The 20,860-nt window shown below is 37.5% G+C and overlaps 1 protein-coding gene across 2 annotated transcripts in view; it reads right to left on the minus strand.

The window, feature by feature from the left end:
- Positions 1 to 20,860, minus strand: part of dac (dachshund family transcription factor) — a 116,006-nt gene that overhangs the window by 71,261 nt on the left and 23,885 nt on the right. Inside the window, exon 2 of one of the 2 annotated variants that reach the window (XM_065302581.1) lies at positions 7,899 to 8,023. In XM_065302581.1, the coding sequence (XP_065158653.1) occupies positions 7,899 to 8,023 (125 nt within the window). Of the gene's footprint in view, positions 1 to 7,898; positions 8,030 to 20,860 lie in introns of both variants that reach the window. The other variant, XM_065302580.1, reaches the window with a different exon arrangement.

Below are 20,860 nucleotides of genomic sequence, written 5' to 3' on the forward strand. Positions count from 1 at the left end.
CAATAATTAATCATCGCATCTCTGGGTGAGCGCTTCTTTGACGAGTCGCTTTCGACGTCTCATGATTTGGGCTGGTCTTAAAAAATGTTCCAAATCATCAATACACAGCTTTTCAATGAGTGTGGATAATTTTTCATTTGTCAATCAGTCACTGTTTCAAAACAACGGAAATTGTAAATATTAATATGAATATATAATTTATAAATAGTCTAGTGAAACATTTTTTGTCTTTTTGTTTGGCAATTACCAATTTGTTTCGCAACTTGCTCTCGTTTATAGTTTGCGGCAATTTTATTGTGTTTTTTACACTTTGTTTTACCTGCAACCGAAGAATTTTCTTAATTTCCATAAAAATCCCATATGCGACCGGCATGATCGCCGCTCAGTCTCTGGTCGCCCTTGTTGTCGGAATTATAAAATGCAAGCAAGTAGTGTAGGGCGGCCACTTTTGTTGGCTTGAATTTTTCATCTTTCGTATTCATATTTATGCGCGTTTGCACGTTGCAAGTCCGAGCGCCCCAGCCAACCAATATAATTGCGCATTCTCACATTCTGACAAAATTGTTCGGCGTTATTAATTCGCGAGGTGTTTTGCAGACGTTCCAATATACTGAATGTTACCATTCCTTACAATAAATTTTATCTTTTTTATGCAATTAGTTGGGTATACTTATAATATGTCTGCACCTACAACCATTACAACACTGTGTTTATTCGCCTTTTCAACGAGCAATTAGATATCTTTAATCTGATACGGAGCGTGTGTGTGCTTTGCACATTAAAAACGTATATAATACAACAAATTATTAATCGGTTTGATCTACGAGTGGAGTGGAAAGAATGGACGCGTTTGCCTTGGTCAGATGGTTGGCAAGCGTTTAAGCAACGCGACCCGACCAGAAGGCAGGAAACGCACATTTTCCTCGGCCAGTAGATTTTTAATCGTAACGTCTCATCGTTTGCATCGCTCTCATCGGACGGATATTGACGATTAATAACAGCTTTCTATGTGGATATTAATCGTGCGCATGCATTAAGCATTGCGCAATTTGAAGCGCGTGCGCGCACCTTTTGAATTCTCTGTGTAAAGAATAAAACCCAGAGAGAACAGAAACCAAAGTTGTTGATTTTAAACATCTACATTCATATAACAAAGAAACCCCACTATAGTTTGTGCCTCCTGTGAGCTTAAACCATAAAGAAGCAATGAATCTGCATGAAATTAAAACAAAAAACCAACAAAGACAAAAAGCATGACTGACAATGTGAATTCGACCAAAGAAGAAGAGTCATATGTGAATTAATATTCAGCAATTAAGGCATTAATTCAAAAATTAATAGCGTTTCGATGGTTCGGCTTTTTTCGCTTTGCGATGCGATCCGTAATATTTATTGATTTAATGACTAAGCAACTAAGAGGTATAAAGCAAAAAAAGACGACCAGGCGCCCCTTAACAACATGACGCCGCGCGCTCCTTTGTGCTGCTCGCCGTCTAATTCAACTTGCGGTAAGGTGCAATCAAATTTCTTTTGTGTGAATCTTCCGAATTGATTTTGTTATAGATTGCCGTTTATTTCTCGCTGTGGGACAACAAAAACATGTTTAAACTGTCCAATCCGGAGCAGAAATAATAGCCATTCGAAGATATTGGAGAATTATGTAAAGAGCAATTTTCAGGTTTGTAACCGTTTCAATTAAATGCCGGTGGGTCGCTGTTCTTTGGGAGGTAATTGTTGTTATTGCTGTTGTTATCTTTCAAATTGTCGGGCGCGATGCGTCCAGGTATGATACGAAATAGCTGTGCTGTTGTTAAACGGACTTGCCCAATTTTCTAAAATTGGTGCCATTATTTCAATTTATTACGTGTACGATCAGGCAAAGCGTACGCTTGTCACGTGGTATCGATCGGTGTGGAAGATATAGGTGCCGATGTCGATTTATAAACGCAACACTTGTGGAAAACAGAAACAGAACCGAACTGTAAAGCGACGGTGAATTTAATATTAACGCGGCAATTTTCGATCGTCATGCCGATTGCGGGCTGTTGTTGGTTCAGCACATCGCCACTCCGTTTATCCATTTAACAGCCGCATTTATTTTACCCAACCTGTTCGCGATGATAATAATAACGCACCCCGACATTGGAATTATTTGAAATTGCTATAATCGAAACACTTAAACTCCTAAACATTCGCTTACCTTGAACCAAACCAAGAACGAAAAAGAATTGAATTCGAATCAAAACTAAATTACTCTTCTTTGATATACATTTGTAGCGTTCGTATGTTTGTATGTGTGACTGAAATGTTTTTCTCTCGATTGGGGTCTCGCAGGTCTTCACCACGTCCGATTCGATTGCCCCTCAGGGCCTAAACAACCGTGAAGTCTGGCCGCTTTGGGAGAGAGGCTAAAAAGGCAAGAAATTCGAGAAGTAGAAAAAGTCCGACCAAAAAAACGCTTGTCATTCCGGCTGGTGGCCACAACGAAGAAGACGGAGATAATGTGTAACCGTTTTGTGACCTATTCATTAGTAATTACTCGGATTGCTATCATTGTGGTCGAACGGGCGACCATTGAATTAAAAGCCTACACTTAGTGTGCGCACCTCGCTCAGACTCAGATCCGAAATGCACGGACCGGTTAGCGCTAAATACTAGGGTTTGTGGATTGTGGTTTTGGTCATTGAGCTGAAAACCCTCCATTAGCGTAATTTATATCACGCCAAGTGTCCTCACTGCTCACACCAAATTACATACCATTCAAATTGCTACACATAACAACATTTTATTTATTTCCAACACCAACATTAATTATTTAAACCGATTAAAGTCGAATTTAAATAAATATCACCAACTCAATCTATGAATCTTTCAAGTTTTATATTTTAAATTGAATTAAATCTTTTAATCGTAAAAATAAATTTGTATATGTGTAAAACCCTTTTCAATATTTTATTTTTACTTTGACTTTATGGATAAGATGCAGATAGTCATGCCCTATTACTCTCTTCATTTGTTGCGTTCGTCTTGTTTCTGTATTTCCATTTGGAAGGATTAAAATGCATCTTCCATCATATGCAGCATCACATTGAGAAAGATTATTTACGGTGCGTTTGATACATGAACACTAGACGGCCGACAAAGTGTATAATAAGAATAAGAAAAACGGTGAGAAACAGACAGACGGCATAACAGACGCAGGAATAATGAAAACCGAACGCCGACGCTGCCAGACCTCTTCAAGCAGTGACAACCGGTAATTAGAAGATGAGCATTAGCCTGAATCCACAAATAAAAGATCAGCGAATGAATTTTTATACGCAAATGCAAATTCTTTAGGTTTTGTAAAGTTATAAAATGTTCTCTTTTAGGTATGGCGTATCTTGTCTTGGGTTTATTATTTATTCGGAAGTGTTTTACAACTGATCGTTTCGGCGAATTTCTTAAATTTATGGAACTCGAATGCGAGTTATAACTCCGCGCTGGGCGATTATCAAAAGTGGACGCTTTTATTTTTAACGATCGGTTTTAATTATTATTGGATTGGAACGCGCTTGCGTCCTAAAACTATGAAGCGTTTTACAACTCACGATGCAGAAATGTTATGGTCGCCGACTCGCGGCGCGCAAAGTTGTCGTCTCGCAATTCCGTCGTCCTGAGTTTTTATTTCATCCCTTATTATTTATCGTGTCATAAAGTGATGACCGCTTTTATTATTCGGCTGGAGAGTTCAATCGCCTCCCGTGAATTTTCACCGCATGATAAAAAATTCTCCAAAAACAAAAACAAAGTGCTATAAAACAGTGACAAAAGAAACGATACAAGAGTTGCATTTCGTTGGCTTTTGTCTGATGCAGTTTTGGCACACGGCTTGTCTTTGCACATTTCACAATGCAATGAGCACACGAAATTTGTCGAATTTTTTTTTTATATAAATTTTGATGAAAGGAACCTGCCCAAAAAAAAACATCCCCACCCTGCTGCCGAAGTTGCGGCGCTACAAATGAAGCTTCGAATTTTTTTCTGCGGTATTCGATCGCCAGGCGCGCTTTTTTTGAAAGGTTCTGAAACTTAATCAAGCATTAACGATATGCGCGCATCGTCGAACATATAATGAAATAACAATAATGTTGCATGTGCATTATATTCTTTTTTATTCCTTTCTGTGTTTCCACCCTGTCGTGGTGGTTTAGGTATTAAATTTTCTGTTGCAACTTGTGTGGAAGGCCCACCCAACTTTCGTGTGCAATCTTACAGGGTGTTTAATGTAGATCTAGATTGATTTTTCAACGTTTACAGTTTTATTTATTTTAAATAACAGACTGTATGATGTGGTGGGACTGACTCGCGCAGCCAACAAACAGCCCCCTTACATTGTGCACACACAATAAACACACGAGCGCGCGGCGCAATGTTCGGGCCCTTTCCATGGATGCAATTGTAATATGATATCATACTTCATATCATTCTGTTTACTTTTCATATTCGAATGCACAAAGCGAAGTGCATAGTCGAGACCACCATTTAACCAACTGCATTTCTGCTTGACTCACTCGTGTGCACTCATTGCAAACCAGTACCAATCTGGTTGCATTAACGAGAAAACATTTCAGTTGCCAATACTTGAAAAACCCATCGCTTGAATCAACAAATCAACTCGATTTAAAATTTAACCGTTAATTGAGTTTGAAATTACACTTTTTCCAATTATAACCATCGAATCTATTTAATTAGTAAATTTTGACTGCATTGACTGGTTGTGGTCTCAGTTAAGCTTGATTAAATCACGTTTCTAAACAATGCGATGACGCGTTCAGCATCAAATCGAATTATTGCATATCGCACGATTCGCACGTCAAACCTCACATGCACGCGTCAGGGCATTATGACATGTCCTTGCGTGCACAATGGGCGCAACAATCGGAATCGTCCTGACTATCGCGCGCAGGAGTTACCAACAATGCGGCCCCCCAATTGCAATACGTAATAACTACAATCTGTATCTCAATGAAACACGACGGCGAATATGATACACATGCATGTGCCCCAGCAAATACAAACATTTATACATCATACGCACAAACTACCACCACATCCCCTGCGGGTTATGCTGAACTATTGTTGTAAGTAATTCTGGTGTTCATATTCAAGCAGACATAAAATAAAGTAAATATTTTATCCCACAGTACCAATTATTATTAGTTTTGGTATTTGTGGTGATTGATACAATTAAATTTATAACTATGGGAGACACATAAACGCGCCAAAAGATATGATACCTTTACGAGCGAAATAGATCAACATGACCCAGCCACAACGCTCCAAAGGTAAACGTACAACAACAAACCAACAAAGAGATAATTAAACCCGTCGTGTGTGGATTGTAACATTGGCCGAAGACGCGACTCCAGGCCAGACTTGTGCATACACTTCTACACTTCTGTTTTATTGAAACAAGCGAAATAAGACCTGAACCATCGGCTATGGAAGTGTGAAGCACAAGCGAAGAGGGAGACAAAGAATTCCTACGTGAATGACGACCATTTATAGTCGACTATAAAACATGATAAATATAATTAAATTATTTTTTGATTTTATTCGTTTATTGCCCGGCGTTTGCGCCGCGAGAAGAAGACATCGAAGCACATTGGTAATGGGAAAGAAAATCGTGCGCCTGTTGTGTGCGTCGTGTTTATTTTGCTTTATGGGGTTTATTTTGTTCAGTTATGTTCTTCATTTGCCCTTTTAATCGCTCCAGTCGTATTCGTCCTCGCCGCCGCCGCCATATTCTTGCTGTTGATGGCTTCGCGCGCTTCGTTTCATGTTCCGTTTCATGTTCGATAGTTAACGTGTGTGCGTATGGCGAGTATTACGTTCGTCATTTAATCGCGGCGCTAATGGAGAGACGGGGCGGCGCGCCGTGAAGATCGCTGCAAGCCTTCATTTTATTTATTTACAACCCTCGCGCCGCTTTTATTAGTGTCTTGTCATGTGCCAACGTGGAAAACAAACATGTTTATCGAATATTCTACAAACCATTCGTACATTACATTTACAACAAAAGTAAAATTTTATAATTAAAATGAATTCAGGACACTTTGTATATAAAAAATGAAGTCAAGATGAAATGGTGCAAATGATGCGCGTTTATCGCATTTAATCCGACTTCCTTTTGGGTTTATTAGCTTTATTACTTATTTCTTCTACAATTGCGTCCGAAAAACTCATCATCAACACCATGCTGCAGCGTCCAGTTCAGTTTTTATCTCGTGCACACGCGAGCAATACCATGATCCTTTCGATATCAAGTCGAAAATCGCCGTTTACGATTGCGCCGTAATGACGCGCGTATCAGTGCCGACAGAGAGTCGCATTCTGGCTCGCAGCAAGATTAAGTTATACGACTTTGATGACGAGCGCGACGGCCGATTATCGGGGCGCAAATACAGCGGAGTCGTCGTATCGTCAGCGGGGCATCCGCCCGTAATTGGCAGGCGCACATCGGCAAACAGAAATAACCGAAACTAATAAAATGTAATAATAATAAAAGTGCGAACCGACGACAAACGCATTACCTACATTTATGTCCATTTCAGATATCACATTCGTCGCATTCACACACTCACACGTAAACTCTCAAGCGCCGAAACTTAATTAAACCATAATTTATTTTATTTTTATATTTTTTATTCGCCGATCCATGCATAATTTAAGCGCTGTTTTATATATTTTATATGCGTGTACGAGAGGCTTATCTCGCTCCAAATGCAAGTATTCTCGTGTGCATTATAAGAACTATAAAAGTGACCATCAACACTGCACACCGCATGCTAAAATGCAAGCAACCGACGTCGAAGAACAAAAAAATACATTTAAAACATAAGATTAGCGACGTTAACGCAATCATAAACGTTGCATTAACTCGCATTAAATTTGTTTTTAATTGTTTGTTTCAGATGTTACCGGCTATACATAAAAATGGCCATAAATGGACAACACGCCGTGAAGTAGAAACGACGATAAACAAATTATAATGCGCAGTTGGACGTCTATTTGTAACTGCAGTAGCTGATTGTAATTTAGGCTGTAATTTTGCATGTCTTCAAATTGCTGTTTCACGTGTGTAATTGGGGTTGCACAACCCCTAATGTTTATTTCATTTGTTTCCCTGAAAAATTGTGAATTTATTCATGATGTTACGATAAAGCCAGATTATAAGCCTATGGTATTCGATTATTGTCTCTTTGTCTTTGATATTTTACGTGGGTATGTTAGCACAAAGCAATAATGCGTGTGTTAATTGCGAAATTGGTTTTATTAATTTAATATAAATACCGAAAATTATTTATCGTTTGGCGCGCCGATACGTGGCGACATTAACGGAATATTTCAGTTATTAAAAGCCTTTTGTCGGCGATATCAAGCGACCACAATCGTAATTAAGGTTCAGGACACAACCGGCGACCGTTTCGATCGGGGAGTGCGGAATGTACGAGAAGGAGATTTTTCTGCAAACGGCTCGTACTGAATTCACCCTTTTCACATCACACATTCAGGTATTATTTCCGCCGCGAATAAATAGGTAAAACCGAGTGTGTAAATAATGTGAGAATAATGCAATGGTATGCAAAGATACCGAAGTGTAAATGGCAGGGATTCACCGCAGGAAGAATTATTTCCGGCTCGCATTGTGCCAATATAATATAATATTCAATTTGCGCGCAATGTGTGCTCGCAATTATTTCAACCTGCGTGGGGCTTTATTAATTATCTCCAAATAAAATGTTTATTGCTTATTTGTACATGTTAAACCCTTTTGAGGGGTGAAACAATAAACGAAATGTTTGTGCGTGTGGTGCATCAATTAAATGCCGATAAATATTGAAAATACAGCATACCCATATGTCCATTCTCGTAGGGGTAGTCACCATTGTCGAGGCGATGTTTCTTGATCTGTTGGTGCTGGAGGTGGGACGCCGCCAAGCTGAGACCCACTGGCGCTCGCTTCGGTGGTCGACCGGGCCTGGAGCTGTAAAATAGTAGAGAATTACTGCGTTTAAAGACTCGGTTGTTCTACCCTATACCCTTCACAATGCCCAAACGGTTATCTAAAACCACTTTTTTGATGCATGCCTCAAGCTACACTACTTCCCCAATTACATCAATTTGCTCGCATTAATTTCAACGTTTCCAGTTGTAATAAATCATCATTTTAGGTAATTTTATAATAGGAAACCAATTTTGGTCAATTACAATTGTGGTCTGTTCTTTCAAGGTTTTACATTCGTTGCATGCTCTGTTTGGTATTATTCGATTTCCGCTTAATATTGCTGTGATAACAAGTTTATTGAGCGCGACTTTTTCCACGAACGTATTGCAATGTCCATTAGCGAATCGCCGGGTCAACTCAACTCCGGTAGCAAAATATCAGATATCTCAACAATCACAACCAAATCTACAGAGTGAACAGAAAACAACGATCGATATTAATATTGTATACCTCTTATCATTTGATAAAGATGTTGAAATGTGAACACTTTGTATCAAAGTTGGTCAGTGGACAAATGTGTATGTACACACACCCTTGCTCACTCAATCCACAAATACGCTGCTGGGCTCTCTTTTGATTTATTAGCTTCATTTCCTTTCCAATATAACTCAATACGCCTGGGCGACCGCTTCGAAAACCGAAAGCTATTTGTTTTGACGCGTGCTCGTTGCGTCGCATTTCCACAAGATATGGACGACCGGGTCGCGCCCTCGCACCCCCATGACAAAAGTTTCAGCCGTCGTCGGCTATTACCTATCGAGACAGAACGCCCTGAACCCCTGGATTCGCGCTTCGAATGCCAAAACGAAAAAAAATGCCACCCCAACATCTAAAAATCTAGCAATTAACACGCGGCGCTTCGGCACGTCCATTAATCGCAAATCAGAATTTATTACCCTTAAAAAAACATATTTTTTAATATCCCCTTGCTGGTCGTTGGAGGCCAAAGGCGAGAGAAGTAAAAAGAAAGTTTTTATTTATGATTATTTCCTTTTGGAAGCATTTCTATTAGTAACCTTACTGAACTAAGTGAAAATTAAAATTAAAAAAAACTTAAAATACTTAAAATTTTATCATAATGTGTGTAAAAATAAAATCATTAGCTTTTAAATAAAATTTATTTATATGTCAAACATTCATTCAACCCTCACCGCACACTCTGTGAGCCACGTAATGTCTTTGTAAAACCAATGTTGACTGTAGGGCGTACAGAACGAGAAATTGCGATTGGCAAACCCTGATCAAATGCTACACCTCGTACTCAAATGCCATACAAACAAATCCACTGGATGGAATATGCACTCTCCACGGAAATGGACAGATAAAGCGCACGCAACGATTGTGACGTTCAAAATCGCATTTATAACACTATGAACTGCATACACCCTCGTCCTTCACGTCATTCAACAGGGTTTTGATGAATAATCAGTTAATGCGCTTACAGAATCACAAAAATTTGGACAATATTGATGAAAAATCTAAGAAATCTAACTTTTTGTGTTCATATATAGAAATAAAATAAAATCATCACCCCTCATAATGCACTCATACGATACAGTAATTTAATCCAATCGAATATTGTCCTGTAGCAAACTCAAAGCCCCAGTATTCCAGTATAGCAATATTAACATTACGAGTGACGAGAGGAGAACATAAAGGCAAAAATCAAAATATGATGTGTGTAACTTGATATGACAGCATTGTTCACGCAAGTTTACATATAACAGAAGTTTCGCTAGGCTATTTCCCAAATGAGCAATGATAATATACACGTATTCACCACCGAAGTATAAATTGATCTATCCTTGCAATTCAGTAATTTATATTTTTATTTCTAGCATGCGCATCGCAACAACATGCGGTCGAGTCGTAAAAACGCAATGCCCCGAGAGCATAACCGTCGAAAATAGCAACCCACCCGTATTGGTTGCAGAGCGCAATTTTCTTGTAATATCAGGGTGGTTTTTATGGTTTAAAAAAATCGCAGAGTTACACATGTAGCGTGGAACGCAATGCGGACACCTTCCAACAAGGTAGACAAGTAGAGTCTGAGCGAAAGAGAAAAAGAGAACAGAAAAAGATGCACGGTGTGGAGTTACAGCTGGTGAATTTGATTTGATGGTTTTGATGGCAAACAAAGCACAACACGCGGCACGCGCTTAAAAAACGTTGTGCTTATTATTAATTCCGCTGCGTTTTTTTTTTCCTTCTCGTTGCGAAATTTTTTATTAGTTTTATATTGAAATGAGTTCCATGCAGGTACACCGAAGCGCAAAAGTTACAGATGTATGTAAACGTTTCGATACTGAGAGGGAAGTTTTAATTTATAAAATATCTCTTTTTGTAAGCTTGAAGAACACACAACACACAACTTTGTGTTGTATTATTTTTTACCTATAGAAGTTTTAATTTAGTTTTGCTCCGTTTTTTGCGCTCACCCCTGCGCATGTTGTAAATATGTCGAAGGGATGAAAGTCGCGGAAAGTGACTTTTAAGAGGCTACAACATCTGCCGTTGCCACAAATATCTCAGCGCTGGCAAAAAGCAAATAATGTCAGACATAAACAAATTCTTTACTGAAATATTCACCATAAACTTAATTTTTAATCATTTTACGTCGACAATTTCAGTTTGCGTCTCCTCAGTGCTTAATACTCGCACAACTGCATCTTTTACATGTCCAGGTGGTAGGATATTAGCAATAACTTAACAGACGCGTTTGACAAGTCAAGTTGATTGATCGCCTCCTGGTTTTGCCCCCGAATATCACATTGTTTCGCCGTTTTTCGTTTTTTAAACGCGCTACTAATGCCACTAATTGTACCGAGCACCCTTTCGCACACGTTCGTTTTCCTTCCGAAACGTGCGAGTTTAAAACGATTCCCACTTCTTTTTTTCCTACACGTTACGCGTTTATATTTTATGATTGATCATCTCGACGCGCTTGAAGCGCTGTGCAATGGTTACGTATTAATCTTTCATCCCCCATACATCCAGTTTGCACTTAAAACGAATCTGTTTAGTTTCACAACTTTGCCGAGTCGCACGTGTATTTACATAAGTACCACCCCGAGTAAAGCAGAAGTTCGAAAATAAATATCAATTTTTATGCGTGTGCATTATATGCATAAAGCATAAAAGTCGCAGCGTAACAGAAACGCCTGCACGCTCTTTATCTTATCTGAGAAACCATATTGGCGACGTACTGCACTGCGTTACGTTAGTTCTCCATGATTTTCTGCTTTTCTGTGGTGCCGCACGACACACATGTGGACGGGGTCTCTTGGTCATAAAAAAATCATGTTAAATGGTTAGAAAAAAATATATATACCGAAAATGGGAAACACACGCACCACCCATATCGCCAACGTTCCTTTATGGCCAAAGAATTGAAACAGGCATCGCGATATCGATGATGGAAAGACAGAAAAACATTCAAAAACGGATACAGCGCGTGTGTGTTCCATATTTGGTTTCACGTTATTGCGATATGTCTATCTGTGGATTCATATTTCGATTTCGTTTCATAAATCCCTGATGTTCTTTCAATCAAACGCGAAAGACCCGTCGTAGTCCCCAGAATTGTAAAAATTGAAAGGGTCACGTGTACTGGATTGGATTTTCAGATGCAGTCGGCACCAGCGTGACTTTGTAGTTTTGCGCCCCTTCTTTATGCTCCTGCATGTGCATAGTTTTCAGCTATTGTGTTCTTTACCAATCATTCACGGCGCACATAATATCAAAACATGATCAGTTTTTTTCCCATTGTGTGAGTCTTTGCTACTTTTTCGTAATACATATTATTTCGGAGCGATTGAAAAAACGAAAATCATCTTCCACATGATTTCTTATTTTATTCATTGAATCTGCAGTTGATTGATGAAATATTAGGAAACCTTAATAAATTGATAAATGTCATTATTGGGGACTTAATTTTAATTACCATTTGGAGTTAATTAATTTCTTAGTCTTAATTGAAACGGTTGTAAAGATTCGCATAATGATTGGTCCTTCGAGGTTTTATTAATAGGAAACTTTAATGTCAGACAGATGAAGAATTCCTCGCATCGTCTGCATAAAGTAACGATACGTATAAAACGAATGATGGCAGCGTCTGAAAATGCCGCCCCAATAAAATTTAATGCTCACAGAGAGTTTATGTAAAAAAATAAACAAAAGTAACTTAATTTACAAACAGAAAACTATTTACATTAAAATTAGTCTAGTAAGTGCATAAAGTTTAACTTTCAATATTCGTTGTACCTTAGCAAAAATAATTTTATTCATACCACCCTTGAGAAATAAGAAAATGAAAACAAAATATTTTTCTAGCATACCTACATTGGAAGTGAAAGAAAAGCAAGTCGAATTCAACCCGGCGCCAACACACTTTTATTCGATGTTGTAAAACAAGTAAACGTACGCGTGTGAATTAAAACTTGCGGCGCCAACTTGGCCCCAGGAAGCAGGAAAGAAATTTATTTTTATTCCGGCGGCGGACATCCACGTGTGCCTTAAAATTGAAATGTGTGTTTAGAGATGCGCAATGCACGTTTTCCACCAACATGTCTACATTAACAACGAGTGTATGCATAACGAATTAAAATCGTTATATTTCATATTTTATCCAACTCAGAGTTTGTTGCTTTGTTTCGTTAGGCCGCGTGCCGAAATGAAAACATTTTTTTAATGCGTGTCCAGAAGCGATTCTTTTAATTAAAGTAAACTTGCGCTTCCCTCTTCGCCGACCGTAACTGACACGTGTCAATAAAAGGTTTGCAATGTGAAGCGCAAACATGTAGATCTTATTAAAGTAATGTGTTTATAAACGGGATATTTTTTAAATTTAATGTCGCAAAGGACTAATTCGAATAAAATTGTGCGTATGTAAGATAAAACTTTTATCTTGTGCAGTTCGTTTCGTCTTTGTGCTGTCTCAACGGGGCAATTGTAATTTTTTCCCTCTCAAAAATTCAGTAAGTGGAAAGAAGTCATAAGAAGTCTTTAAAAAGTATTTTCTACCTTGTTACTTTTCGTTCTTGCGTTTATTCTTCTTGGAAAGAATAAATATGCAAAAGGCTAGGCAGAGTACAAGAAAATGATCTCATCCCTAAGCTTTTATACATTTTAAAGGGTGCATGAGGCAACAACTACAGTTGCTTAAAAATTACACTGTTTTCATTTGTGTCTCCTCAATACTTTAATAAAGTATAAAACGCCATGAGCGCATAACGTATTTTTATCGAAACGTCTCAGACAATAATAAAATACAAATATGCTGATATTGTTTTTGTATCTCATCAACAGATACATTTCATCGCATGCAAGAAAATCAGTTCATAAACTCTTAAAACAGCAAAAAAAAAGATGCAAAATGTTTATAGCGGCAAGAATGTCGACTTGCTTTCCGTATTTAATTGCAGTTTTATGACCAAAGTCGACCGAACGAACGACCAAGTCGTATAATTTTATTTATTGATAAATTTTTGTTGTTTTACTTTGAATACTCAATTTTAAAGTAGAAAATATTTATTACACCGTTAATTACAATGCTACACTTAACCAATTCACTAGTTTAAAACGATCAACGTTTCAGGACAATTAAATACCAAAATTATGTTTTTCTAATGTTTATAATTAATTTACCAAGACACATTAAATTCACTCAAAATAAAGTTAAGCAAAACAATTAAAACAATTATAATGGTAATACCCAAATATGCAAAAAATCAAGTTAATTTTATGTGTTTGATATTCAAATTTTATAGCCGAAAACAATTAGAAAATCAAATTATCTCGCGTTATGCTAATCTGCCAAAATTATTATGTAAGTAAGTATATGGTTAATTATTATTTCGATTTAGTTTTTGTTTTCGGTAGATTTAATTCGCATAGACTCTTAAATTAGTTGATACGTACTTAATGTAAAGTAGATTATATAAATTATTTAAAATATAAGTAATTAAAATTAACTTTTTCGAACATTTTCGCTCGTCGGAAACGTTTTGGTAAACAAAGTTGATTTCTTTAATCATCGCCGAGTTAAGTTTTAAGTTACGAGCCATAAACACGAAGAGTCGAAGAAGACGCTGCTTCTAAACGGAAGTTATTAAGTTATTCCACTAATTATTTGTATATTGTTTCGAAGACATTAGCTTTTTCCATGTCGTCTCACACAGCGAGCCGAAGAAACACTCATCATAAAAAATATTCTAATGTAAACATACATATATGTATCTTCTGTGTCTCTTCGGATTCCCTACGTCAAAATCGTTTCGGTTTGTTTGTGTTACATTATAATGCGCAGACGTCATAATTAACAGCGGAATTTTCGAGGAATTAAAAATTCTAACATAAAACATTCTTCTGTGATGTTAAACATATGAAATAATCAAATATTTTGAATTCATCTCATAATTTATATTATTTTCTCATTTGTGAATATTTTTAACTGTAGTGATGTTAGAATGTGAATGTGCAAATTGTTTTTTTGCGCTCGTATAATGTCCACAACCTGTGCGCCCATTTAAACCACGTTTAAAACCAAAAGCCGACCGTGTAGGTATAATAAAAGTGGTAGTAAAACGACGATTCGATGCCCCGACGCTTCCACACGCGCGGATTGCGACCCCGACGAAGACTTAAATATTTTGTAACCGAACCACAGCCACTAATAACACCGCGTGTTTCGACAATTTTAGGTGCGAACTGCAAAAGTCCTCTAACATAACTCAAATTGCGCCCGTTGGCAGTTTTATTCTTTTATCTCTTAGCAGCAGTGAGTCCGAATGACCGTTAGTGCCGCGCAGTAAAAACCACACTACGCAAACATTGTAATTCCAATTGGCTTTCGCTTCACATTTTGTTCTTTTCCTTCATGGCTTGACGATGGCGCCTAGCTGTTGCTCTCCTGCGCCCATGGTGAGCTCTTTAGGCCTTTGATTTATCGCTTCGGTGCGGTCGCGCAATTCTCTGGGCTCGTGTGCACGAATTACACACAAAGAAAATGAATTAACTTTACGACTGTTGCGAGCGTGTACGAATGTGTGCAGATAAAAAAGACGCATGTTGCAGGCTATAGGTTGCAAGTTAACGAAAAGAGCAAAGTAAGAAATTACACATTGATTTTTCTTCGTGTGCTGTTCTCTACTTATTGTTGTTGGGCGTTTGAAATTTTTCCTTTGGCAGTAGAGAAATTATTTAATTTTCCACTCGCGTGCCGTTTAGCGTGTGTTGTGCGCTGTATATCTGCTTCGTTTTTAAATGCGCTGGAATCTAATCGTTTCTCCCCGAATTATTCAGGCGTGAAAAGCCCTGTGGGGATTGCAGTCATAGGGATCTTTTGGTACACACTTTAGGATGTTCTTTTTTTGGGTCGCCTAATTTGCGAGCGCCTAGCATCTTCCGGTGTGCACCGTCCTAATCCCTCGGAAATGTTTTTTCCGGACGTCTGGAGGATATATTGGCAATGAAATTGGTATAAACCGGACACAGTCCACCAGAAAACGACCGGAAAAACAGATGTACGCACACAATTTGTGACCCTCGCAATTTACTACCTAAACAACCCTGTCCAGTCATATTATACAAAGTGTGGCATATAAATCTAAACTATCACTCTACCTATTGCCTATCTACACAATTCTAAAGTTTGTTTAGGAAAAGCTCAGTTGAATCCAAATGCACATAGATTTTGATTGCAATTGATTATTAGAGGGTTGCAACGCTTACAACCTTAGGCAAGTGATTAAACGACACATCGATTCGTAAAATTAGAATTCACACTTGATTGTACGCGCACGTAATTAAACCCACAAACGGCGGATAGAAATTAATAAATCACGTTGACTAATCAAAGCTCAACCGCACCGAAATATTAACACGTAATTAATACAACAGGATTGTTTGATCATTAATTTAAGCACGGCGAGTAAAAATAACCAAACAAAACTACATTTAGTATTACAAGCAACTACAGAGTACTCAGAATAGTCATAGATGTTGGTACATCTTCAATGATCGACTTTGATTAATGACTGGATGGGTCTGAGTGCACTTTTTTATTTGTTAGTTTGTCAAACCCGCATACTTTTCGAGTTCGTTACGTTCCTCGTCATTAGGCATAAATATTTCGAAGCGCTTTGTTAATTTATGCGAAGCGTGTGTTCGCGTATTAGCGCGCTTAAGCAATGTGTATGTGTGTGTGTTAATTAATTCCACGTTTTACGGCTTCTACGTTATGTTCATTTCTTAATTTCTTCGTTCGTTGTGTTCGTATTCCAGAAGCGCCACCAGAAGCGCGCATCAGGAGCAACAGACGCCTCGTGCACGAATACCAACAGAACAACACGAAATAAACACGAAATACATGTATGTCAAGATGTATAACTTTTTTTCCTTCTTTTCTTAATAGTCGACTAGTATAGATTTAATTAATGTGGGCCTGCTTATAGTGATTAAGATAATAATGTAGCATGAACTAGATATTATTGTTAATAATGTAGCATGAACTAGATATTATTGTTAATAAGTTTTAAATATTTATTCTTATTGCCACCCCTATATGAGTGGCATCTGTTTTTAAATATTTCATAGTTTAAAATATACCACGCCATTTTAGTGTGGTGAGAATGTGTTTGCGAAATATGGCATTTTCCACGCTGGCAGCTATATATCTTTCAAAATATGAATCTTGTTTACGTTAATCTATCTCAACTTTTTGTTTGCAATGACGCCCTCTCGCCCAGTTAAATGTAGATTACATTAAATTTAAATGTTTGCATTAGAAAACTGTGCGCCGCATGGTTTCGTACTGAACTTCTCACAGAGATGTTGAATCTCCATCGACACCAGCGGTTATAAATAATAATATCCCAGAAGTTTCGCGCAGTTCTCGTTTAGAAATATGAGTATTTATATATGCATGTCATATGCGTCGAGCGGTTGGCCGCGTCTTTGGAACTGGCGCATAAACACACATCGAGTTTAAGTTTATTTTACAACTCAACATCGAGGAAGAAATTTATTTACATTTCGGAACACGCCAATGGAATAACGCCCTATTCCCCACCTAGTTTTTAGTATATATTTCGATTATGATTAACAGACATCGTACGATTTGAATTGGTAAAAATCCCTCTTCACATGCAAGCGAGTGCGAGTGTTTATCGGAAAAAACAATTTTATTCCATGTAATATGCTGCAATCCGGGCGCGAACGTAAACAGCGATTTGTATAAATATATCGCTTATTAATAACATCTAGTCAAGACGTCAAAACCGCCGGAGTAGAGAAATGAAAACATAACGCAACCGAATAACATGAAAACATGACGAAGAGCTGAAATATTAAATGGCGAAAAAAGGTTCGATCGGTTTGGAATTTTATAGATTAAACGAATTTCATGTTCGAATAGACATGTACGCAATAAGAAATAACATAAACATTAGATAGAAAAATAAACGCAAACATTGGTTGCGTTTGTAATTATTTTTCATGCTCGTTGTGTGGCGTTGGACTGGTTGAGTGCACACGATGAGGATACAAAAGTAGAAAAATAATGAATGAAGTTTATTATTTCGGTAATAAAAGCTAGATTGTATCAGCAACACGCCGAATCGTGTACTAAACCAGAGAATAATAAGAACATGAGCATTGAAGTAGTATTTAGTGCGAAGTGATGTGTGAGCGAGCATATTTGGGCAACAATTATTTTTATTTTGTTTTAATGCGGAACAATGAAACTGGCGAACATATTTAACAAATTATCACCCATTACAATTTTTTACATTTATTCTAGGTGAGCTAGTCATAAAGATAATTGAGAATTTAGTTTTATTACCAGATGAAAAATACGATTTTCTTCAAGTGTGAATAAACAATTCACAATAAATAGTATTCTATCGTTCGTGGCGCTTGCCAAAGTAATAATTACACAAGATAAATTTGCGTTTGCGATAATATGCGTGCTCGCAATTAATCTAAGTGCAACCCGATAGGACACGATCGAAGCGAGCGGCGACGATTAATGAGCAAAACCAAGATCGCACCGGACTTGCATCACGAATGAGAAAACCAAGCAAGAATTTCTAAGTTATCTTCTGCACCAAGCGAAACTATGAAAAATGAATGCGCGAAATAACCATGCACGACACCGAATAAACCAATAGTACCAACGCAGCAATGAAAATGAAGTAATGAATAAACGATCGTCGAACGAAGAGCCAATAGCGAAACGCACGTTAGAAAAACGTATAGAGATGAGCGAATGAAGCTCGCAACTCGCATTTCGAGATGTATACGAGTTAATATTATAGTAATACAATGTTGTTTATTACATCATTACATACATCTGCCTCGCGCGCACCATTGCATTATTGCATATTACGAATCTGATATTTATAAGACATAATTCGCGTGGTCGACAATCGAAACCCGATGCGCTGCGCGGCCTCGCCGCGCAGTTTATTCCCCCACCGGGACGCAAGACTCGAAAACGACGAGTTTATCTACGTGCCCTCATCGCGAACAACAATAATAAAACGACAAAAATACGTGCGCGCTGCTTGAGTTATTCCTGTGTGTGTTGCAATTTCGAAATTACTTTAATGACGAATCAATTATATCCAGACGTTACGTACCTTCGGAAGAGCATCTCAGATCATCTAACAACAGCAACCAAAGGTACGTACTAAAGCATTAGTTTTAAGAGTTTGTCGTGGACATATTTCCATTTCGCGAGCGTCGTAAACATCGACGGCAATGGCGAGATGACGATGGATTTATAGATTATAGAAAATTATAGAAAATTCCACGATTTTTGCGCTTGGCGCCTTTTCGCGCACGCATTTCAACACCGTCTTCATTATGCGCTCGGTTAATGATTGATAATAATGCAAATTGCATTTATTACTGCATGTGCGCATCCGTAATTGGGCATTTATAGCTTGTACATCTTCGAAGCACATTCGAAAAAATATTTTAATGAAACACGATGTACATTCAGATATCAGGTACAAATCATTAACATATAATTGTGCGTAAACAATTATAATTATTATTCCACTAGTTGCTAACATGTGTAGTTGGTGTGAGTTTTTAATAAAACACCTCAAAAACATCCGAATAACTCGTGTTCATGAACAATAAGCACGGTTATAAAAGTGTTATAAGACTAAAGACGAAAATTTGTAGTGCGTGAACCGGTTTGAGTATTATTTACATTTATATCAACGTTTTTCAATGTTCTTGTGTTTAGACTTTGTTAAAGTGTATTGAACGCTTGGTTAAGTTTTCAATTCCGGCCAGGAATAATATAATAGACACACATCAACACAGGCATCAAATTACACACGCCGAAATTAGAATATTAGAATTATTTAATTGCTACGTATTCTTTCTGAGCGCGCACTACAATTAAAGCAATGTTATAAATTTGTATGCAGAGTATGCAGTAGATGATTCTTTTTAAATTCAATTCGAATCTTGAGTGAATTGAAAGGCAAACCAAGTCGAATAAACAGTAGTTGAAATTTAATTGCACCAGTGCTCTATAATTAGCTCACGTTTGGGTGCTAATTAATTTAATTTGAATGCCCCTTATTTTTGGCAAAATTATTCAATTTGACTTCAAATCTTGCTTTGAAATCTATGAGGTAGTGTTAGAACTTGAGTTACGAGCAGTCATAGATAGATTTAATTGTAGTGCTTGATATCTTTTTTGAGAAGATATCCATCAGGAAATCATTCTAATAGAACCATTGTTGTTGCGCGCAAAAATTCACGTATCATATTTAAATTGATGGTTTTAGGCCTGCCAAAAAGCACACACAATGATTTTATTTAAATTAGTTTGAGTTTATAACGTTACACATCTTGATTTTTTCTTTAATATATATTTTTTTAGTTAGTTTAGTAGAAAATGTGCTGTTTCATGCTGTGTCTCTGCCTATTGTATTTCCACACAGGTCGGAATAATAAAATTAAATATAAAACATAAAAAGATGAAAACCGTGATGGTTATCGTCGCGGCGCAGATTAAATTAAACAATTAAACAAACGCATAACCGGAAGTCGGCTGAGTCTGCTCGGTGGCACCACAGGCGTTTCTTCTTCTAGCGTTAGACAAACGCCTCGTTTGCATGCGCGCTCATTCAGCTCCAGTAATGCATACGAACCAGATTCAACAGCAAAGTTACCAAAGCGGAGTGGTAATAATGTTGATGAATTATTACACATATTAGCAAGCTCCGTGCGCCGAAGTGCAAAAGAAACCGAAGCAGTGTGAAATAATTTTATCATTTGACTGTAATTTGAATGAGCGAATTAATGAATGAAAATAATAAGCCAGAGAAGAACTTTTATTGTAACAGAGTATTCTGAGTATTTTTTTTTATACAAAATGGAAAAGTAGGTTTTCTATGCAGCTGGAATTTTGATATTCTCCTCAGCTGGTTTTTCGCCTTTCCACCTTGGCCTTCCGCGCATGAATTTCAATACCCAGTTATTAAAGCAATAATTCTTCAAATTTAACAGTTGCAATTAGCATGATTTACATTTCTAGATTTCTCGCCGCTTGCGCCGGTGGTAATCGCAGAGATATCTAACTACTAACGCAAAGCTCTTTAATTATATGCAAATAAATAATAAGCATGTTCACAGACAATGATTCATAATTATCAAATGGAAGAGCGGGCGTCGGGCATTCACTCGGTGGTATTCATCTTCTCTTCGCCTAACGCGCAACAACGATTCAAATTACACCAGGAACGTGTGTAAATTAAACGTAATATGTGTAACTCACATCAAAAA

This window comes from Atheta coriaria, unplaced genomic scaffold, assembly GCF_025399875.1.
Source record: "Atheta coriaria isolate IRGN ID8LTWV9N9 unplaced genomic scaffold, Caltech_Dcor_3.1 hic_scaffold_5_pilon, whole genome shotgun sequence".
Classification (NCBI taxonomy): Eukaryota; Metazoa; Arthropoda; class Insecta; order Coleoptera; family Staphylinidae; genus Dalotia; species Dalotia coriaria.